This window comes from Monodelphis domestica, chromosome 1 (genome assembly GCF_027887165.1).
Source record: "Monodelphis domestica isolate mMonDom1 chromosome 1, mMonDom1.pri, whole genome shotgun sequence".
Lineage (NCBI taxonomy): Eukaryota > Metazoa > Chordata > Mammalia > Didelphimorphia > Didelphidae > Monodelphis > Monodelphis domestica.
Genome location: NC_077227.1, coordinates 295,067,163 through 295,091,484, shown reverse-complemented (window position 1 = coordinate 295,091,484; position 24,322 = coordinate 295,067,163). Strand labels below are relative to the sequence as shown.

The following is a 24,322-nucleotide window of genomic DNA, read 5'->3' as shown; positions in this document are numbered from 1 at the left end:
CATGATGCAATTAATCATTAGTTTGTTTCTTTATTTTTGCTCTCTAAAGTTTAGGTATCAAAACCACATTTGTATCATAATGTTGGAAGGTTTTTTCTTATGGAGCTCAATGTTGCTCAGTGATGATTTATCTACTTCACTTAGATTGTCAAGTTTACTGGCATACAATTGCGCAACACAGCTCCAAATCATTGCTTTTAATCTAATTGCTTCATTGATTGGTACATTCACTTTTTTTTGTTTTCAATATTGGTAATTTGGTTTTCTTTCCTTTTTAAAAATAAAATTAACCAGTACTTTTAAAAAAAGATAATCAAGCCCTAATTTTACTTATTAGCTCAATGGTTTTTTACTTTCAATTTTATTAATCTATTCTTTAATTTTCAGAATGTCCATTTGATGTTTAATTGGGATTTTTAATTTTTTTTCTTTCATTTTTTTTAGTTACATGCCCAATCTGTTGGCCTACTGTTTGTCTCTCTTATTGATGTATGCATTTAGAGATATAAAGTACTGCTTTGGCTCTGTCCTACAAACTTTGGCATATTGTTTCATTATTGTTATATTTAATTAAATTATCGATTGTTTCTATGATTTGTTCTTTGACCCACACATTCTTTAAGATTAGATTAGCTTCCATAATTTTCAATCTATCTTCCATTTCTCTTAATTGAATATGATTTTTATTGCATAATAGCCTGGCAAAGGTATATTTAATATTTCTGCTTTTACTTAATTTTATTTAATAGTTTTTCTCTTTCTACTTTTTGATGATGTCTAATAAATAAATCAATTTTTGTGAAGGCACCAGATATACCTGAGAAAAAAGTATGCTTTTTTCTATTCCCATTCAATTTGCTCCAATTCTGTCATGTCTAAATTTCCTGGAATTCTATTCATCTTCTTAATTTCTTTTATTATTATTTTATTGTGAGAAGAGAAAGTTGGGGTCCTCCTTAAGAATACTTTTACAATATTTTTCCTCTTGTAACTCATTCAATTTTTCCTTTAGGAATTTGAATGTTATGTTATCTAGTGCATACAGTGGTACTTTGATACAAGAGCATCTTAAGTCATGAGCAATTTGAAATATGAGCAGTCACAATTGGGACTTTATGCTTTAAGTTACAAGAGGATAGCTGAATCATGAGCTCACACCCCTGGGAGGGGCCCAAGGTAGATGAGGTAATCAGTACAAGCAAGATTGAGGAAATGTTGAGGATTTGGGAAAAAATTAAACAGTTTATTAAAAAAGTTGCAACAGGTCATGCATGCATTGAAGCTGTGTGATGACACTTGTTTCACACATTATTGAAACATTCTGAAAAGGAGGAAGAAACAAACTTCAATGGAAAGGTTTTTGTTGAAACAACCTCTAATTGAAATTGAGGAAAGTGTGGCAAAACAGACAAAATTCAATGAAGAAAATGATAATAATTAAGTAAAGTAATAAAATAGCAATTCAGTCATATATAATAAGTAATGTATAAGGTCAGTTTTGCATTTGAATGCAGTGTTATGTGTGTAGAGAGTAAATTATATTAATCAATAGCACACTAAATGAAAACCTTCTTCACCAGTGTCTTCACCTGACCTTGAAGGTAACATTTCATAAGCAAGTTTATTTCTTTACATTCTTTCTTATATCTATAAATATATTTCTTTGTGATTTATAAAGTACATTTTCATATTTAAAAGCATATAGAACATAAAGTTCATATTTTTTGGGTCCAGAACAGATTAATTGCATTTCCATTCATTTAAGTGGGGAAATTCAATTTGACAAATGAACAAATTGAGTTATGAGTATGGCCATGGAACATATTAAACTTGTGTGTCAAGGCATCATTGAATATGTTTAATATTAACATTACTTTATTGTCTGTTATACATTTTAGCAAGGAATAGGTTCACTGCTTATATCCTTTAATTAGATTTATTTATGCTTTTTTTTGTCAGAGATTATAATAGATGCAGCTCCAAATCCTTCATTTTAAACTTTTATTTTGTAAATGTTTTTCTTATAAAACAATATGCTATTGAATTCTGATTTCTAATTCATTCTGCTATTCATTTTCATTTAATGCATGAGTTAATCCCATTCACAATCACAATTATAATTACTAATTGTATATTTCTCTACATTCTATTTTTCTTTGTTTATACTTCTCTTGTCCTACTGCACACATCTTGTTTTACTTCTGACTATTGCCTTCTTTAAACTTCCCTGCATTTAAAATATTTTTTAATTTTAAAAAAATTTTATTTTTAAGCATCTTTCCATGGTACATGATTCATGTTCACCACTTTCCCTCTTCCCTTCCCCCTCCTGGTGCTGACAAGCAATTCCACTGGGTTATACACGTATTATCACTCAATACCTATTTCCATATTATTCATTTTTGTAATAGGGTAATCTTTCAAAACCAAAGCCCCATATCATATACTCATATAAACGAGTGATATATCCTATGTTTTTCTTCTGTGTTTCTCTTCCCACAGTTCTTTCTCTTGATGTGGATAGCATTCTTTCTCATAAATCCGTCAGGATTGTCTTAGATAACTGCATTTCAATGGAGTAGCAAAGTCAGTAGACTTACTGATATCTGATCATCACATAATGTTTCAGTTACTGTGTACAATGTTCTCCTGGTTCTGCTCATTTCACCTCACATCAGTTCATGGAGGTTTTCCCAGTTCATATAGAAATCAAGCAGCTCATAATTCTTTATAGCACAATAGTATGCTATCACCATCATAAATCACAATTTGTTCCGCCATTCCCCAAGCAAGGGACACCCCTTCATTTTTCACTTTTTGCCACCGTAAAGAATGTGGTCATAAATATTTTTGTACAAATTTTTTTAATCTCTTTGGGGTACAAACCTAGTAATGATACTGCTGGATCAAAGGGCATGCATTCTTTTAAAGCCTTTTGGGCATAATTCAAAATTGCCTTACAGAATGGCTGCATCAATTCACAACTCCATCAGAAATGTATTAATATCCCAATTTTGCCACATTCCCTTCAATATTTATTATTTTCCTTTACAATCATACTGGCTAATTTGCTAGGTGTGAGGTGATACCTCAGAGTTGTATTGATTTGCATTTCTCTCATCAGATTTAGAACACTTTTTCATGTGATTATTGATAGTTTTGATTTCTTCATCTGAAAACTGCCTATTCACATCCCTTAATCATATGTCAATTGGGGAATCATCTGCCTTTCATTTTATCAAACTCCAGCCTCCTTATCATTTTCTCCTACCTCCCTGTTAGGTAAAATAGATTTCTGTACTCTACTAAGTGTGTGTGTGTGTGTGTGTTTGGGTGTGCTTGTATTTCTTTGCTCTTTCAACAATTTCTGATGAGTGAGCTTCAAGCATTGTCACCCTGTCCTACTTTTTCCTCCATTTTAAAAACTCTTTCTTGTGTTCCTCTTTTATGTGAAATAATTTCCCCCATTCCATTTCTCCCCTCCCCTTTCTCCCAGTATATACTTACTTATCAGCAATACATTTTTGAGACAATCCCAACATAATTGACTTAGTCCTGTACATGAGTGCAGAAGTCTGTGCAGAATCCTTGTAACTGCTCTGATATTGGTAAAATTCTTATGAGTTACATATGTCATCTTCCAGAATAGGAATGTAAGGAGTTTTACATTATTAAGTTTTTGTTATCATTTCTCTTGCATGTTTGCCTTTTTATGCTTAATATTTGAAAATCAATTTTTCTATTCATCTCTGATCTTTTCATCAGGAATGTTTGAAAGTCATCTTCTATTTCATAATGTGAAATAATTTTCCATATTAGTCATTTTGTGGAACAGATAACAAATAAAAAATGAAAAAAAGAATAAAATGAAATATAGGTTTCAGTTTATATTTAGACTCCATCATTTTTTCTCTGAAGGCATATGGCATTTCTCATGAGTTTCTGGGATTTTCTTGGATCACTGAATTGCTGAGAATAAGCAGATCATTCACAGTTGTTCATCAAAAAAATATTGTAGTTACTGTGTAGTGTTCTGCTTATCACTTTACTTTGCATCAGTTCATGTAAATCTTTCCATATTTCTCCAAAATCATATTGCTTGTCATTTCTTTTAGCATAATAGTATTCAGTGTAATCGTATGCCACAACTTGTCCATCCAAATGATGGAAAAATCTTCAATTTACAATTCTCTGCTATCACTGCTTATCTCTGCTTATCTGCAATAAGTTTTTTTTTTGGTAAATATAAGTCCTTTTCCCTTTTTTATTTTTTTTTATATCTTTGGGATATAGACATAGGAGTTGGATTAAAAGGTTTTTAGAGCCCTTCGAACATAGTTCCAAATTGCTCTCTGGAATGGGTTGCATCAGATCACAATTCCACCAATACATTACTATTCCAGTTTTCTCACATCACTCCAACATTTATCATTTTCTTTTTCTGTCATATAGGCCAATATGATAGGCCTCTAAGTTGTTTTAATTTGCATTTTTCTAGTAAAGAGTGATTTAGATCATTTTTATGACTGTAGATGTCTTTGATTTCCTTATCTGAAAACTGCCTGTTTATATCTTTTGACCATTTATCTATTCAAGAATGAAATATGTTCTTATATATTTGACACAGTTCTCTATATAACTGAGAAATGAGGCTTTTATCAGAGATGCCTGCTGTAAAGTTTTCTTTGTTTTTTTTTAACCCTTACCTCCTGTCTTAGAATCAATACTGTATATTAGTTCCAAAGCAGAAGAACAGTAAGAGCTAGGCAATGGGGATTAAGTTACTTGCCCAGGGTCACATAATTAGGAAGAGTCTCAGTTCAGATTTGAACCCAAGATTTCCTGTCTTGAGGCCTGGCTTTCAATACACTAAGCAACCTCTAACCTCTACTTTCCCTTCTAATCTTGGTTGCATTTGTTTTGTGTGTACAAAGCTTTTAAAATTTAATGTAATCAAAATTATCTATTTTACATCCTATAATGCTCTGTTTCTTGTTTTGTCATAAATTAGCCTCATCCACAGATATGATAGGTAAAACTATTCCATGCTCCCATAATTTGCATATAGTATCACTCCTTAGGTTTAAACCCATGTTGACCTTATCTTGGTGTACAGTGTAAGATATTGATTTATCTGCAGGTTCTTCATTTTCCAATTTTCCCAACAGTTTTTGTCAAAAATAAAGTTCTTATCTCAAAAGCTTGGATCTTTAGACTTCTCAAACATTAAATTACTATGGTCATATATTACTAGTATTGTGTACCTAATCTATTCCACTGGCATACCATTCTATTTCTTAGTCAATACAGATTGTTTTGATGATTACCATTTTGTAATACAGTTTCAGATCTGGTACTATTAGGCTATGTTCCTTCACATTTGAAAAGAATTAGTCTCTTGATATTCTTGACCTTTTTTCTTCCAGATGAATCTCGTTCTTACTTTTTCTAATTCAATAAAATAAATTTAAACAGTTTGAGTGGCATGGTACCAAATAAGTAGATTTAGGTAAAATTATTATTTTTATTATAATGATGCTCAGCTGACCCATGAGCAAATAATGTTTTTCCAATTGTTTGGATCTGACTTTATCTGTATAAAGTATCTTATAATTGAGGTCATATAGTTAGATTTTTTGGTTACTTTCTTGGCATAATTCTAAATTTCTTATCAGAATGGCTGGATTAATGTACAGTTCCACCAACAATGGATTAATGTGCCAAATGTATACAACCCCTCCAACTTTAAATCTTTCAGTTTTGTCATATTTGCCAAATTGATGAGCATAAAGTAAAATCTCACAGTTGTTTTGATTTACATTTTTATTTTGAGTAACTTGCATTCTTTCATATGCTGGTTAATAATTTATAATTCTATTGAGAACTGTTTGTTCATATCCTTTAATCACTTCTCTACTAGAGGATGTCTTTTACTTTGAATTGGTTTCATTATTGTGCATGTAGATTGTTTTATATAATATGGAAATTAAAACCATTACTATACAGATGCTGATACTGACAATGCATATATATATATACACACATATATATATATACATGGTATATAGTAGTATGTGTGTGTATATATATATGTACATCCCAATTGATGAAATCACAGATTCATTTGGGTGTTTAAGAGTATTCAAAGTAAAGTATATATGAGTTCTAGAATTGAGGAAATTAAAGAGAATAAATGGAATAGCTTTAACAAAAATTTAAAAATTGACTAAACACTGAATGTAAATTAGCCCAGACAAGTATACAAGAACATGGAAGTATTTTTAAAAATATCAAATAATATATATGTAAATATATATTATTATAAACATATTGTTAACTTCATATATATGTGCATACACATATATGTATGTTTTACTGTGTTATGTTTGTATTAAATAAAAGACTATGTCAAAGATATAATGCTAGTTTAACAACTATTGAAAAAGTTTGATGCAAACAGGCATCTAGCAAACCTTAAGTCGTTTTTCCAAAAATTTGGTACCACCATCAGCTCCATAGGAAAATTCATATGGGAAACTCCAGTCTCGGACAAGGAATATTAAGGACTGAAATAAGACCAAAAAAGGAACATGATTAAGTTAATTAAGAAACTTTATATTTTTTTTCTTTCCATTTATGGAAAGGGCAAATCAGTATGATTGTCTTCGAGTATGTATCTTAAACATGGTATTTTAAGAGTTCCAACAAACAATAGTCATAAAAAAGCAATTAAAAATATTAGGGGCAAAATCTTAACCTCACCCTCTTCTCCTATGCCAAAATAATTACTAGAAAGCTAGCCTTTGAGTCAGTAAGAACAAGATTCAAGTTCAGGCACTGACACATATTGTATTGGCTGTGTGACTGTGCAAGTCACTTAATGTCTTAATGTGCCAGGCTCTAATTCTCTAAGACTGTAAGTTGCAGAACGAGTGCAGTTGTGCATTGGTGAAAGATGTTTCTTTACTCTGTACCAATGAAATCTCACATCTGATTGAAAAATGAAAGAAAATATATGGTATTTACTTCAGGTGGCAACTGGGTACTTTTACCTAGCCATAGATCAAGGATTCTTTTTTTTAATTGAAAATATTTTATTTGATTAATTAATTTAGAATATTTTTCCATGGTTACATGATTCATGTTCTTTCCCTCTCCCCTCCTCCTCCCCCCGTAGCCAATGTACAACTCCACTGGGTTTTACATATATCATTATAGATCAGGGATTCTTAACCCCTTGCAAAGTTCATGGATAGGTTTAAGGAAGGGAAGAGAACATTAAGTGTCTGTTCTGTGCTAGGTATTTTTAATTGTTCAGTTGTTTAGTCATCTCTGCTTCTTTGTGATACCATTTGGGGTTTTCTTGGCAAAGAAACTGAAATAGTTAGCCATTTTCTTTTTCATATAATTTTACTGATGAGAAACTGAAACAAACAGGCTTAAGTGACATACCCAGTCTAAAGCTGATTTTGACCTCCTATCTTTTTTATTCCAAGCCTACTTGCACCACCTAGCTGCCCCACTAGGTATTTTACTAAGCATTTTACAGATATTATTTCATTTGATCCTCACAAAAACCTTGCAAGGTAGATTAATAATAATAATAACAATAATAATGTTATCCCTATCTTACAGTTGAGAAAACTGAGGCAGGGTATGTAATTTACTGGAGGTCATACAACTTGTGTCTGAGGCCAGTTTTGAATTTGTTTTCTTGACTCCAGACTCAGTTTCAGACTGAGTGGGGGACTCTTTGGTGCTATAGGTAGCCTGTCAGTCTTTCAAGCTGAAGGTCCCGAGTTCGATCCTCAGAAGGAGGGTGTGATATACTGGGAAAGGCTTCTGGAGATGAAGAGTCACTCGACTATAGATTGGTTTAGCTCCCACTGGAAGTGGATTGTCAGTCCCCTCAGTCTGAAACTGCTAGCCTGGGATTCCCTTCAGGGTAGATTCCCATGGGAAAAGGGAACAAGGACAAGCTTTGGGGTCTCCAACCTATAAGCTAGTCCTGAAACTTGGGGTTTCATCAGATCCAACTAGGCCACAAGTTTGGGATTCCTAGATTCCACGTTGACAAATGTAATAGCCTTTTAATCATATTAAAATGTATTTTGATATTTGGAAGCTATAATGGAAAAAATGGTTTAAAAAAACCTACAGGATGGGGAAAAGTATATGGGAAAGTATGAGGGGGTAAAGACATGTAGATTATACTGAACATTCATACCTCTCTCAGGTTTTCTTCAAAAAAAAAATTGGTAGGAAGTTGTTATGGTCAGCACCAAATGACATCACAAAGAATAGAACCGACTACATTGTTAATGAAAGGAAAAGATATGACAGATGTAGTAGATGCTTAATGAATGCTTGTTTCCTTCCCTACTGATTGGGAAATGGCTTTTACTCTTAAGTTTTTAATCAGCTCCTTATCTCTATGTTAGAAATGCAAAAAAATTAATTTTATGTAAGCAAAACTGTCCATTTTATCTTTGTAATCTCTCTCCATTAGGTTAAAAAAATCTTTTCATATTCATTGATCAGAAAGTTAGTTTTTTCCCTTGATTAGCCAATTTGCTTATGATATAACATATCTGTCATGTATATATTTGGAGCTTATCCTGATATATCATTCTAGGTATTGATTTATACCTAATTTGCCAGTCTATGTTCTAGTTTTCCCAGAAGTTTTTGTCAAATAAGGAGTCCTTATATGAACAGCTGAAGTCATTGCATTTGGAGAATAATGCAATGACTTCAGCTGTTCATATATATACCGTAAGTATTAGAAATGGTAACAAGGCAGAGAATATTAGTAGGATTAGGGGTGTTCTAGAATTAGAAAATATGTGGAAGTGGGAAATAAGTAGGGTTATTAAGATAAATAATGTATTTATTTTAGAAAGTATTATACTTTTTAAGCATAGTGAAGTTGACATAAAATGGGAACGACATATTTAGACTCCTATAAGAGCAAGAATAAAGACTATATTTATATTAAGGTTAATTGGTGCTATAAGGTATTCATGGATTAAAACCACAACTAATTGAGTTAAAATTAATAATCTTAATTAGATTAAAAACCTATTTGGCTCATTCTAAGCTTTTTTAAAATTCATTCATAAGTTAGGTCTGATTAATGGCATAATTGGGCAAAATAGGATAGTGTTACTATAATGCAGGAAGTAAAAGTGCAATTTCTAAATCAAATAGAAGAAATGTAATTGATACTAGAAAAATTTTTTACAGAAAATGGTAATTGGACTGCATTCATATGGGCTTGATTTTTCTAAGCATAGGTAGAGTTGAGGGAGTCAGAAGGCAATTATGATTACAATGGTTGCCAGTAATGAGTTGATTGTTAATGTAATAATGTGGTTAATTATTTTTCTCTGCTTTTACCCAGAACTTAATGATTGGAAATAAGTAATATTAATTATACTAGAAAAATATGAGTCTCATCAATAGATAGAAACCTATAGGAATATAAACTTATATTTTTTTGTTTTATGAAGGATCATTCTAAGTTGTCCTCTTTATCATCATAGCTACTAAGTCTTCTGTAACTGAGTAGATTTCCCTGGATCAGAACTCTTTGCTCTTGGATTCCTATAGTATTCTTTTCTTTGACCTGGAAGTTCTAGATTGGAGTTATGACATTTTTCTAAGTTCTCAATTGGGAGTTTCATTCAGGAACGTTATTGGTTACCAGTAGGTTCTTTCATTTTCTCTTTGCCTATTGTTTCTAATAGGTCTGGGGAGTTTTCATTAATGATTTATTGAAGTATGCCTCCATTTCTTTCTTCAGCTACAACTTTCAAGTAGCATGATCATAAAGAGAAGATTAAATAGACAAAAATAAAGATGGGGGTAAGAATAATTAGGGTCTAGGTTTGGTGAAGATAGGAGGGGCAGAGATGTAGGAACAGATTGCTTCAATAATTGATTACAAGTGGTCAGATTTCTTTTCTTCCACCCACCCAAACCAATCTGCTCTATTACAAGGAAGGGGATAAGAAAAAAATATAATAGGTTTGATGTAAGAAAATACACAATAAGAAATCATAAAAATAAATGTGAATATCGTAATGACCCATAAACTGGAGAAGAGCTGCAGGTATATGTAGGAGGTAAGGCATAAAACTGGAAAAGCAAGGGGTTAATTATGAAGAGTTCTGAATGCCAAACAAAGCATTTTGTATTTGATCTTGACAATAGAAGCCATTGGTTTGTTGAGTAGGGAGGGTGACATAGACCTAAATTTTAGGAAAATTTGTCTGAAACCCTTCAGTCAGCTGCCTGAAAACAAAATCTCAGATCTGCTTAGAAAGTTCTGTGACCTTCCTAAGTGTGATTAGCAACTGAGAGAAATCATCATTAATCAAGTTAGTAAAAAATTTCACTCTCTGTAAGTGAGTGGAGATTTAAATATGTGCATACTGAAAGAATGAATGCCCCAACAAGCTAAAGCCCAAAACTCCAAGGAGTTATCTTGGAAGCCTGGCAAAATTGATAAAATATTGATTGTAAAACCAGGAAGACAGGAGTTCTAGTTTTTTTCTGTCATACTTAGCAAGTAGCTGAACCTGTCTGATTATCAGTTATCTCATCCACAAAAAAGATAATAAGGTTTTTCAATGCTACCCAAAAGGATTGCTTGTGAGACTCAAATGAAATACTGAATGTAAAACATTTTAAAACTGCTGAGAGACACATTGAATATTTGATGAATTCTTGTAGGATGGATATAAGGTTCTGTATAATTTAAATTTGGGGGTTTCAAGAATGATGCTACAATGGGTGGCCTAGATGGTGGCCTAGAAGGAGCAGAAGTTCAGACCTCTGAATTGAAACCCTTCCTTCCCTATCACAAACTGAATGCTCCTAGGGGACTGAAAATCAAACCTAACAAGACAGAGCCAAGGAACCCTCCTGCTGGACTCAATTTTAACAACCCCACCCCCAACCAAGCTGGAATCAGAGAACACTCGGGTTTAAGGGGAAGGCAAAAGGAAGGTCCCAGGACCCTTCCTCCCACCCACCTAGAGCCCTGAGATTCCAGCGCCAGCTGGAACTTCTGGGTGGGCAAAGGTGCTGGTCTAGAGGGTGTACCTTGCGGGCAGGGCTGTGCCAAACTCAGAGCATCAAACACAGACAGCAGAGAAGGAGGAGTTAGAGAGGGAGCATAGAGCTGGCAGCCTGGCCAGAGCAGTGGAGATGCTCCATATTTCCTCCAGCCTTACAGGAGGTGTTGGCCTCAGAGCACAACCAGACCAACCAAGCTGAATTTAATCCCATCAAAAGTCTTCAGAACTCAGGGAAGTCCAGGCTCCACACCTCTCCCTCATTGACTGCTGGACTTTAATCCAATCAAAAGCCTCCAGAGGACTGGGAAGCTCAAACCCCCAACAACCTTCCCCCAAAGACTGCACTGAGAGGTCTTCTGTCAAAGCTCCAAGAGGGAAACCCCAAAACCAAAAAAAAAAAGAGAGAGAGAGAGAGAGAGGAGCAAGAGCATGGACAAATACGGGAATCAAAGAAGGGGTGGATATGAGCAAACAACAGAAAAAGAAGAAAGAAATTACAATAGATGGCTTCTATACAGCGAACAGAACAGAGGGGGAGGGATCAGCAAATGATAAATCAGAAATCCCAGTGAATTGGACACAGGCTTTGGAAGAACTCAAAATGCAATTCAAAACAGAATTAAGAGCGGCGGAAGACAACTTTAACAGCAAGATAAGTCATCTGGAAACAGAAAACAGTGTCTTGAAAGCCAAAATTAATCAGCTGGAAAATGAGGCAAAGGAGATGAAAGATGAGGTAAAGAGAATGAAAGATGACTTCCATAGAAAATCAGACCAGAAAAAAGCCAGGGATGAAATCCAGTTTTTAAGAACCAGAATGCAACAACTAGAATTAAGTGACCTCACAAGGAAGCAGGACACTATAAAACAAAACCAAAAGAATGAAAAAATTGAGGAAAATATGAAGCATCTTATTCACAAAACAGAGTATTTAGAAAATCATTCGAGGAGAGACAATTTAAGAATCATTGGTCTACCAGAAGACCATGACAAAAGAAAAAGCCTGGATACAATACTACAGGAAATTATTCAAGAAAACTGCCCCGATATTCTAGAACAAGAGGGAAAAGTGGAAACTGAAAGAATCCACAGATCACCTCCAGTACTTAATACCCAACTGACAACACCCAGGAATGTTATGGCCAAATTCAAGAACTATCAGACCAAAGAAAAGATATTACAAGCTGCCAAGAAGAAGTCATTCAGATAACATGGAACTACAGTGAGAATAACGCAGGTTCTGGCTTCATCCACACTGCAGGACCAAAAGGCATGGAATATGATATTCCGGAAAGGAAGGGAACTAGGTCTACAACCAAGAATCAATTACCTAGCAAAACTGACTATATTCTTACAGGGGAAAGTATTGTCATTCAACAAAATAGAAGAATTCCAAGAATTTGCAAAGAAAATTTGATGTCCAAGCACAGAACTCAAGAGAATCATTAAAAAGTAATTAAAAAAGAGGGAAAAAAGAAAAACAAAACAAAAAAAATTTAAGAGACTCAGTAAGCTAAAATGATATGTATCCCTATAAGAAAAGAGGTCATTGGTAACTCTTAAAAACTGTTGTTATCACCTGGGAAGCTAGAAGAATTACACTTAGAGGGAACAGTGACAAACTGTATGGGATGAAAGGACGAGACATAAATAGGTATATAGATATATGCATGCATAAATACATATACATGTGTTTGTGTGTATATATATATACAACTAGAGTTAAAAAGAAAGGTTAATACTAAAAGAAATGGGAAAAGAAACAAATGGGTGTAAATTCATATGTCACAAAGAAGCTCATGGTGGGAGGGGGAGAACATCAATACACTGGAAGGGTAAAGAGGTTGGAGATAGGAAAAATTCAATTCTTACATGATTTGAAATTGACCCAAAGAGAGAAGAACAATCCAATCCATTGAGGCAGAGAAAATAGATTTGCTCACTATAGGGGAGTAGAAGGGTAATAAATGGACTGGTGGGGAGGAAAGCAGTACAAGGGAGGGAGAGGTTGGGGGGGTAATTTTAGAAAGCCTACAGGGAAAATAAGGGGGAGAATAAGAAGGAAGTGGGATAGAAAGGGAAATAAATAAGAGTGGGAACTAGGGGGACTGATTAAAAACAAACATTGGTGTAGAATGAAATAGTGAAAGAAGAAAAGGCAGGATCAGGAGTAGAAATCAAAATATTGGGAAATACACAGCCAGTAATCATAACTCTGAATGTGAATGGAATGAACTCACCCATAAAATGCAAGTGAATAGCAGAGTGGATTAGAATCCAAAACCCTACCATATGCTGTCTACAAGAAACACATATGTGGAAGGTAGATATGCATAGGGTGGAAGTAACAGGATGGAGCCAAATCTATTGGGTATCAACTGATAAAAAGAAGGCAGGAGTCGCAATCATGATATCTAAGAAAGCCAAAGCAAAAATAAATCTAGTTAAAAGAGATAGGGAAGGTAATTATATCCTGATAAAAGGCAGTATAGATAATGAGGAAATATCCATTCTCAACCTATGTGCACCAAATGGCATAGCATCCAGATTTCTAAAGGAGAAACTAGTGGAGCTCAAGGATGAAATAGATAGAAAAACTATACTAGGGGGAGACCTGAATCTTCCTCTATCTGAACTAGATAAATCAAATTAAAAAAATAAATAAGAAAGAGGTAAGAGAAGTGAATGAAATCTTAGAAAAGCTAGAGTTAGTAGACATGTGGAAAAAAATAAATTGTTACAAAAAAGAATATAACTTCTTTTCAGCAGCACATGGTACATTCACAAACATTGACCATGTATTAGGGCATAAAAAACATTTCAAACAAGTGCAAAGGAGCAGAAATAATATGTGCAACCTTCTCAAATCATAATGTAATGAAAATAATAATTAGTAAGGGTACGTGGAGAGATAAATAAAAAATTAATTGGAAATTAAACAATATGATTCTCCAAAACCGGTTAAAGAACAAATTGTAGAAACAATTAATAACTTCATTGAAGAAAATGACAATGATGAGACATCCTGTCAAAACCTATGGGATGCAGCCAGAGCAGTACTCAGGGGGAAATTTATATCCTTGAGTTCATATATTAACAAATTAAGAAAGGCAGAGGTCAATGAATTGGGCATGCAAATTAAAAAACTAGAAAGTGAACAAATTAAAAATCCTCAGATGAAGACTAAATTAGAGATCCAAAAAATCAAAGGAGAAATTAATAAAATTGAAAGTCAAAGAACTATTGATTTAATAAATAAGACTAGAGGGGGCAGCTGGGTAGCTCAGTGGACTGAGAGTCAGGCCTAGGGATGGGAGGTCCTAGGTTCAAATCTGGCCTCAGACACTTCCTAGCTGTGTGACCCTGGGCAAGTCACTTGACCCCCATTGCCTAGCCCTTACCACTCTTCTGCCTTGGAGCCAATACACAGTATTGACTCCAAGATGGAAGGTAAGGGTTTAAAAAAATAAAAATAAATAAATAAGACTAGAAGCTGGTACTTTGAAATAACAAATACAATAGACAAAGTATTGGCCAGTCTAATTAAAAAAAAGGAAAGGTTTCATCTCCCTCTCTTACCAAGAAGGAGGAAAAAGTTGTATAACCCTGAGTATCCTCAGAGAAATAGAGAAAGGTAAGGTATTTTCAGTTAGATCTGTAGTTTCATTTGTAAACTAGTAAGATTTTTGAGAAGCCCTCAGAGTGAGTAAATAAGTGAGATGGAAAGCTTGTCTGGGTTATTTGGAACCTTTTGAATAATGAAATTGACTTCCTTACATCTTAGACTTAGAAATATGACCTAGAGTTTTCTGGATTTCTTCTAGAACCTTCTGGAGGTAAAGAAACTTCTCTATCTGTTTTAGGACATTGCAAAAAACCTCAGAAAGCACAGAAATTGCTGTCCATCTAATAGCAGCAGCTCACAGCAGCTGGAGGCAACTTGATTTCTCCTTACTCTTGGGTCTTGATCCCTTGGTTTATCCCTTGGATAATGATCCCTTGCTTTAAAATACTACCTTATAGAAATTATCCAAAGGAGAGTTGATAATGTGGAGATAACAGCAAGTAGTACTAGAGATCAACACTGAGCTGCTGGTTGGAGCCCTGAAACCTACATACAGACAGCCTCCTGGCTTTGCATTGCTCTAGATGAATATGCTATTCTCACCTAAGAGAATGAACATATTTGAATAAAGAGTATTCCACTAAGCCTTCCAAAAATTTGAGGAAATCAAAATTGTAGCCAAAGTAGTAGCAATTAAAAGATAACACTAAAGCTACTGTGTATAAGCTTGGGCATACAGTTTAAGCAGGTGAGACTTACTATCATGTCATCTCACATTTATTGGAAGCCTTTACATATTTGAATATTCTCAAGCACTTAAAAACAGACAATAGTAATGCTTATGCCAGCCAATGGTGTACACAGTTCTACAAATTATGGGATATTATTCATATAACTGGCATTCCTTATAATTCAACTGGATTGAATTATAAAAGTCCATTGTAACATAAACGAACTTAACCATTAAAAGATAAATTTAAAAACTAAAAAGGGGGAATAGCACACTATATTTAAAAGAATCATCACCCTACCAAACCTGTCAATCTTTTACATAATTATAATATTGAGGTTGAGGTATAACATGGGGGTTGAGGTTTTGCTTTTCTCTACACAGGAAATGAACAAGCCTGGATACACACCATCAAGCCAGAGCAGCAGACAGATGCAGCAGGGGACTCTCAGGAACAATGGAGTATGGAGAACAAAATGACCACCCTGAGGAGCCAAGCCAGGAAACTCATGATTTGAGGACAAGTCAAAAGAACAATTCAAATGGCAGAGCAATTCCTGAAGGTGGCAAGCCTCCCCAGGAGACTACCCTTTGTTTTTGCCCCAGCCCTGGCTTCTACACTCCTGCCTGCCTTAGGGTCTGACCCTTGTATTTCATTTGCTAGCTAGGAGAGACAGTTGCCTGAACACCTCAAGATCTTCCAGCCTTCAGGTCCCCAGCTACTAGGACCTAGGCATTCCCTGAAGACATGCCCTAAGGACCCCTGTGCCCACAGCCCCTTTCCCCCTTCTTCCTTTCTGACACAGCTCTACCCCCATTACTAGCTTTGAAGAAATTACAGAAGATGGACCATGGCCCCTCTCCCCTTGTGCTGAGAAGGGGAGAATGATATGGGGGTACAAGCTTCCTCCAGACACTCTAAAACCTCAGGTCAGAGTTTATATGAAAGTAATCTAGCTATTACAGTCTGTCACTCTTGACAAAGGCAACTAGCCCAGATCCAGGACTATATCTTAAAAGTTCTCTGTAACATACCAGGCATGTTAGCATCTGGGTAGTATGGTTGATGTATTGAAATTGTATTACATATATTCATTTATCAGACACTTGGTCAGATCAGTTAATGATCTTTGTATAAGAAGTTACAGTCCAAAGGGCAACAGAATTCCTAAGCCGCCACAAAGGCTTAGCTCTTACCTGGTCAAACCACATTCCTTTGAAAAGTGCATGTCAGGTGAATCTCCACCTCCTCTGATCTTGTCATTGTCTATTCAACCAATGTTAAGATCTATGCTATGTTACGTATTCATTGATCACCTCTCAATCCACAATAAATGCTGGGGTAAGGAGCGCTATTCTCTCTCTTGATTCCTGGATCCTCGGGGTTCTTTCTCCTAATTTCTTTTTATCTGTCCTAGTGACACTGTTGCCCACATGCTTTCTATCTAGGACTTCTTACTGCCATGTGTTTTCTTATTTCTCATGTTTTCCTTTAATTGATTATTCAAGGAAGACATTATAAGGCGAATAGCACCTCTCCCCATATCTTTTAACTTGTCTTTGAGTCTTCATTTATCATCCATTTCCCTCAGGCTCCCTTCTTCTCAAGTTATAACCCACAGGAAAATTTATATAGAAATTGCTGGACGATTGTTATACTCTCCTATAATAGGGAGCATGTGATAAGGCAATTAGGCAAGCCCATAAGGCAGTCTCAGAATGGGGAACCCATACCCCTAGGAAATTCTGTTCATAGACCTAGTTTGAATAAAAGACTGGAACCGAGTACGCTTCTAACCTCTCTTAAGGTTATAGGTACTATAACAACTGGACTGTGACCCTGAACCAGTGGACAAGTGGACTGTGACTCCTGTTCCTGACCATCTTATCAGGCTACAAATAATAGAAGCAGATGAATGCTGAATACCTGCCCACAAACCAGTCTGAAATCAAGGATGTGGACTTTATTTTGAACCCTATCCTTCTCACCCCTATTACCTTTTCTTGGATAAGAATTGAGTTACTCATCTTTATTCTTTTTTTATTTTTAATTGACATCAAGTGCTCCCACCTTAGAAAGCAAAAGTTGAAATCAAGCATTTAACTTCATCTTCATTTGTCAAATTTAAGTAAGAAGGGAGGAAATGTAGGCAATTAAAGTCTATAACCTATCTTAGATTTGTAAAGTTTTGAGAAGCTAGGCAAAGGTTTGTTTGGATTATGGAAATTTTAGGAATAAAACTGGGTTATTGAGAGTAATTCTCTCTAGGCTGTAATAGTTGAGATTTGTCATATAAGGTTAAAAGGCTTTTTGGAATCTCAACTGAGGCTATTGTAAGCCTGAGGTCCAATTATGGCTATACGAGGTGCTCAGAGGAAAGCCTTTAGAAGTCAGGGGAGGCAATCCCAGTCTAAAACTGAGATAGTGTAAGTATTGAGAAGAGATCCTAATAGGATCATGCAGTCTGATGGACAGACTAGCCTGGGGGCAGTGACATGTCAGCTGAGGATTCTGAGAAAAAGAACTGAGAGCTGAGAGGATTCTGACCAACTGCTTCACTTCCAGCTTTGGAAGGAAACTGAAAGGAACTTTTCCCTGAGGGTCAGAGGATATCTGAAACCCCAGGAGGGAGAAAGAACCTGATTTTGTACTTGCTGAGAACCTGCTTTCAGTCAGAAATCCTTCACAACCACCCTTGACTTTACTGCAGCCATTCAAGACTGAGAGGGAGTTCTGCTGGACTCTGGCCAGAGTGAATCTGCCCTCTCCCTTTTGGGTCTCCCTCTTTTTGTTTTAATTGGATAGATTTATAGAGATATTACTTTAAGTTAGGGTAGTGTAAGAAAATAAGAAACAGTGTGTTGGGCCTCTGGCCAAGGACCTTGAAAGCCAACTACTGTAAAATATAGATATTAGGGCATCCCTATCCCTCCATCCTATTGCTTTGTCCTTCCAACTCCTTTGTTCCCCATCTCTTCAAATAAATCTTAGTTTATGTCAGTTTGAGTTTGGTTAGGGTTTTCATGAGAAGATAGAGGTTGAATGAATAGTGAACAAGACCAAAGTAAGTCTTGTTTTTATCTGTGACAAGCAAAGATTCAGCTTGTCACTGAGTTTTATAGGGAAGGGTTCAATAACAAAGACCCTTGTCCTTGAAAGGACTGTCTGGGATACATCTTTCTCAGCAGCTGAGCCCACTTTGAAGACTCAAGGAAAAGTTTGTGGTATATCCTTGGGAAGAGAGGTAGATGGATTCCTCATGTCTTTCTCTCTCTCTGAGTAATCCAAAGCTTTAAGGGTCAGCCAACCTTGAGGAAGGAGAGACACAGCCATCTTTCCTTAGACCTTTCAGCTTTCCTTCACACCCCTTTCCTTCACATCTCCCTTTCAACCTCTCACTGGAGTAACACATCCATCCAGTGGCTTAAACCTGTTCACTTCTCCATTAGTAAGAGAGGAGAGTCTCTATCCATTTACCTCCTCTTTTACAATTGGCACCTCAGATGTTAAAGACAAGAACCATTTTCAGTTAGTGGCAGTTGGAAGTGACTGGGGGGAGGGATAGTCATCTTGGAAGAGAAGCTTAGTCTGAAAGCCATTATTGTTTACTCCAAAGGGGAGGAAGATTCTTAAAGAGCTAGATTTAAAAACAACTTTTTTTTTTTACTGTGAAGAGGTTTTTGTGACAAAGAATCAAGGTACAACACAATCAAACATGTTCCAAAAGGTCTTACTAGTCTGTGCAGCTCTCATAATGGTGGCACAGCTATGTTGGTGGCTATATGACAGGATTTTAAATTTGATTTCTGACTATATCTGGTCAATAGTTCAGATAGCACAGACTGGGGACAGGATAACAAAGGAAGTCAACAGTTTTTAGCCAATATTACCTGACATATATGGAACAACAGTGATGGCATAGCAAATCTTTAACACCTTAAGAAAGGGAATCAAACTAGACTTGGGAAAACAAAACATCAATGAAGATCCCAGATTAGTGATGGTGGTCAATCAAATAAATACCATGAATGGTATATACCAGGGGCTGATAACAAAACTGGACAAAATGGGAATGGGCAACAACACCAATACTGACAAGGGAACTGACAATGACTGTGACAAGGACAAGGACACTATGCCTACACTTACCAAAGAAGTCTGCATGGACAAAGTAACTGCAGACAAGGGAACAAACATGGAAGCTATAGACATTGGGGATGCTGAAGGTGTACAAAACATCCTACCTCTAAAGGACTATGTAAAGTTAAATGCAGATTCAAGGGTGATTTACATGAAGATTCACAAGCCCTTTTCAGCAACAGACTTAGAAGCACTACGTAAAAGAATGCCTAAGTTCTTTATTGAACTGTATCATTGTTTAAAGGAGCTGAAGTGTGCTTTTTAGGCTATATGAACCAAACTTTGCAGATACTGAGATACTTTTATAAGAACTATTTAGTCCTGCAGAGCAAGCCCAATTCATAAAAAATGAGGGATGGCCCAAAATTTACAAGCTGGCCAGAATTTTATGGGGATGTCGAATTTTCCACTCCCCAGAGCTTTTCTTATCTAAAAAAACCTAGGGAAGATCTTTTAGAAGCAATAAAATCCTTTTGCACCTGTCCCAACTCATGGAGCAATTTGAGAGGTTTCGTCAAGAATCCAACGAGCGTCCTTCCAATTATTTGGATCATCTTCTGGAAAGTGCTGAAACTGTATTAGAGGTTCCCTGGGGGTAGTGATCAAGTATGGCAGAACGTTAGAAGACAATTACTGAAGGGCTGTTCCACCACAATCAGGAATTTTTTCAAACATTTCTGCCCAATATATGACACAATGACACTGGAAGGATTAAGGGAATCAACAGCTTACTTACATGACACTAATAGGGAACAACACAAAGAGAAAGAAGATCAGACAAAGGACTTAAAGCAAAAATTAAAAGAGGCAAATGAGACAATTAAAAAAAAAGGAAATAGAAGAAGTCAAAAATTTAGCTATCCTGAAAACATTCAAGCAGTCAGTACCAACAAAATAGGCAGGCAGTTCCAAAAAGGTGCTTCTTGTGCCAAAAGCTCGGGCATATAGTCAAATTCTGCCCTCCAAAAGCACAATATGAACAGGGAAATAGGAGGAGACCAGGCTATAACAATAATAATTACAATCAATTTATAATTATAGGGGAAACAATGCAACAAGTACAAAATACAATGTTGTCATTGTCAATTAAGGAAAGAAACTCCAAATTTGGAAACAATGCAAAGAATGATTAATCAGAGAACAAAGACAAAGTATTCCACAGTATTGTGGAAAGGAAAACTGAAGCAAGTTTTGTACTTTCTGCCACTCAGGTGGAACAAATAGCAGTTGAGATGTTAGAGAAGATACTGACAAGAATGACAATTGGTGGGGGTAGAGGAACTTGGAGAGTGACAGTTGGTCTCAGGACTCTCATTCCTGGCCCTCAGACTGGAAGGATCGTCTCTCCCTGTCTCAGGATAGAAGTACCTCTATTCCTGGATCTTTCCCAACTATGTGCTCTACCTAGATTCCTGTGATCATGTCATCAAACAAAAGGATTTAAGGGGAGAAGTTTGAGCTTTAAGGCCCATCTTTGGGGTGAAGAGACAGGCCCAACCAGCTCTTAAGGTCAGAACCTTTTCTTCCTCTTGCTGTCTACTACTAAGATTAAGATAATTAGCAAAGATGAGCATAGACAGGAATAAAAAAAAACCTTTCACCAGCCTGCAAGGCCTGAGAGAGACTCAAAATCAATGTAGGGAAATTCTGATTCCCTCTTCCCTGATACCTCCTCAATCCAAACTTACTATTAAAATTCATCTTTATTTAAATAAACTGCAGTCAAATAAGAGGACTATCGTTTCAGGGGAATATAGAGGGAGCTGAACCTAAGGACAGCCATTCAACCATAAATGGTCCTTATCTAACCCCTGCTGGGCAACCTTGGTCTGGGGGAGGCTTGTCCCTCAGTGTGGTCCATGTTTACCTGCTCAGGTGTATCTTCAACATCAATCAACAGAGAAGACATCCCATAGGTGGCCCATTTCTCAGCAACTCCAATTTTCAAAGACAGCCTCTGGTCAGGGGGTATATCTCTCTCCTTTTACCTCACCAGCAGCCATATTCCATCTCTCCCTTCAAACCCTCCATTCCCTGTTACAAAACTTTCCTCATCCTCTGTACCTTTTCAATGATTAATTCAAGTATTAACAAGTGGGAATAATAAGTATCATACTTTATGAAGCCAAGAAAAAGCATTACTTACATCAAAACTTGGGAAATGGTGAAAAAGATATCTTACTGCACAAAAACTTTTGGCAGAATTTGTAGTGGAGGAGGCAAATTATGGGGATGCAGAACTCAAAAGGAAAAGCTTAGAGCAGTGAGAAAAAGAAGAAGAAAAGAGAGAGATGGAGAAAGATATGTCCAAAAGGCTGGAAACAAGCAGAGAGTAAGATACAGCTCTACACAAGGGAAAACAAACAACAAGGAACAGAAATCACCTTTAAACCCTTCTGATCTAAGTAAGGTTGATAATCCCTGAGTTAATTCTCAGAGATTCTGGCATGGGCCACTGACATAGCCTGGGCTTGTACATGTTTCAGTGTCCTCTTAAAGACATGAAGACATCTTTTCCCTGCCTGCCTTCTTCTTTATGACAAACTCCTATAAACAGCACAGAAAGCAAATTGGTTCTAATAAAAATAAATAAATAAAACAGAGATTATAATTTTTCATTTCCCTAACAAACAAGGTCAAAAATTAGAGCTTAAGATTTTGAGAAATTCTGTATTCCCCACAGAAATTGGGATAGAGAAAGTTGTTTGCAAAAAGCATTTCCAAGCATTTATTTTTTTAAAAGGGGAGAAATGTAGGAGACACAGCCTTGGGCCATATCACAGCTTGCTTATCCCATCCTGAATCTACTGTTTAATTATTGCCTCTTACTGTGAATATGAAAAACCTGTGAAAGGATCTCTAGCCTGTTTTTCTCCCTCTATAAAAGCAAAGGTCATTCTCAATAAAGTAACCTTGCTTGTCAGCAGCAAGCTTGGTCCTCCTGATTCCACTGTGTTTTCCCTTATTTTTCTTTCATTCCTCTTACCACATCTCATTTTTCTTATCCCTTTGGGACCTCTGAACGTTGTCAGGTAGGGTCCTGACAGACTCCTAGGTTGCAAACTTGAGGGACTAGAAGGATGGTGCTGCCTTCTACAGTAACAGGGTTTCAGGGGGAAAAGATGATGAGCTCAGTTTTGGACATGTCTAGTTTAAGATATCAATTACAATGTTTAATTTAAGATTAATTTACAATTGAAGTATGCCACCCAGTTTCTTTTTGTTTACAATTACAATGTTAAATGTTTATAATTACAATGTTTAATTTAAGATTAAATAGGCATGAATAAGATTTAATATAAACTAACCTTAATTGGCATCCAATTTAAAATATCTGAAAAGCAAATGGGGATGTGAGCTTGAAGGTCAGTGGAGAGGTTGGGACAGGATATTTATTTTCAGTAAATATCCCTTTGTACGAATTAATTCCTGTTAACTGGTTAAATGCTATTGGGGCAAAAAGTAAAGCAATACTGGGGAGCTATTCATTTACAGTTGATATTGGGGCAAAGACACTAAAGTGAGGATTGAGATTAATTAATATTGTAAAGATAAAGACCTTCAAAGTTACCTTTAGAACCCTGAAGAGGAGATGTATTCTTATTCAGGGACATGATTCAATAGTGCAATCATGAATGAGGACAGGGATTCTTACAGTTCATAAAAGCCAAATTTAGGAGTGGGTTATATTTAATGATTCACCTAAATATTTAATAGTTTCATTTTAGCCTGTGACTTCATCTGTGTAAGGAACTCCTGGTGTGGAAATTTTTATGCTAATGTAAATCAGAGTCCTTTTCTGTCATTTATTTTTTAGAGTTGTCTGGGATGAGAAGTTAAATGGTTTGTCCACAGTTGTAGAGCTGTGAGTGTCTGAGGCTAGATTGAAACTCAGATCTACTTGATTTAGTGTTTAAGACTCAGTGCTCTGTCCTCCTAGTGTTTAAGTGGATACTGAATAATCAATCATTTAATTAAATTAGCAGAATATTAAGCATAAAATAGCAAAACTATAAAACAAACATTATTAATGACAAAAAGTAAAACGAAAACAAGATCAAATCCTGTTCAAAGCAAATTTTTAGAAATAAAAATGTCAACCCTAGAAAAAGTATAAAATAAAAATCAAAAGGAAAACAATTTTTAAATTGAGGGATAATTAGGATAGTAATTGCTCTTAATTTATCCTCCTCCATAAAGCTACATAACTTTTCTGCTTCTTTCATCTGAGATAGTAGCAGACAGTATTTGCTAATGGTTTTTTAATTTATTATTCTTTCAAAAAATCAAATTTTAGAATCATTCTAAAATCACTTAACATGTCTGCCTCAGTTTCCTCAGCTACAAAAAGGGGATAATGAAGATTGTGAGGATCAAATGAGATAATCATGAGAAACATGAGAAAAACTGAGAACATAGTACATAATATGTGTTTGCTTCCTTTCCTTTCCTTTTTGTTAGGAATCATCTAACCTAGGCAGCTGAAATGTAAAGTTCCCATCTAGATTTACTACCTATTCTTTGTTTCTGTATCTATTTGAAAACTATTTTCTACTCAGATATTCACATCTTTTCTGTACATTGATAATCCATTTGCTTAATAAATGATTCTGGAAGACTTAAGAATTCAGGGTCTCAGACCAAACTGGATCTATGTGTCTGAGGCTGAATTGAAATTCAGACTCAGTGTTCAAGGCTCAATGTACTATCCACTCTGAAACCTAAAATATTAACATATTTTAATTTCTTTTTCTCATAATTGTTCTTTCCAGTACTTAAATTAGTGAATTTTAACCATAGTT

At 35.6% G+C, this 24,322-nt stretch overlaps 2 protein-coding genes across 9 annotated transcripts in view; one reads left to right on the top strand and one right to left on the bottom strand.

Annotated features, from left to right (window-relative positions):
* The window catches only part of SAV1 (salvador family WW domain containing protein 1), a 144,297-nt gene extending 127,571 nt beyond the window's left edge, over positions 1–16,726 (top strand). The window contains exon 5 of the mRNA XM_016425056.2: positions 15,764–16,726. Coding sequence (XP_016280542.2) covers positions 15,764–15,770 — 7 coding nt within the window. The 3' untranslated portion in view covers positions 15,771–16,726. The remainder of the gene's footprint in view (positions 1–15,763) is intronic.
* The window catches only part of ATL1 (atlastin GTPase 1), a 102,402-nt gene that overhangs the window by 21,390 nt on the left and 56,690 nt on the right, over positions 1–24,322 (bottom strand). For 7 of the 8 annotated variants that reach the window (XM_056821074.1, XM_056821077.1, XM_056821080.1 and 4 more), the window contains one exon: positions 6,474–6,566. The exons of the other annotated variant lie outside the window; for it this stretch is intronic. In XM_056821074.1, coding sequence (XP_056677052.1) covers positions 6,474–6,566 — 93 coding nt within the window. The remainder of the gene's footprint in view (positions 1–6,473; positions 6,567–24,322) is intronic. 8 annotated transcript variants of the gene reach the window in all.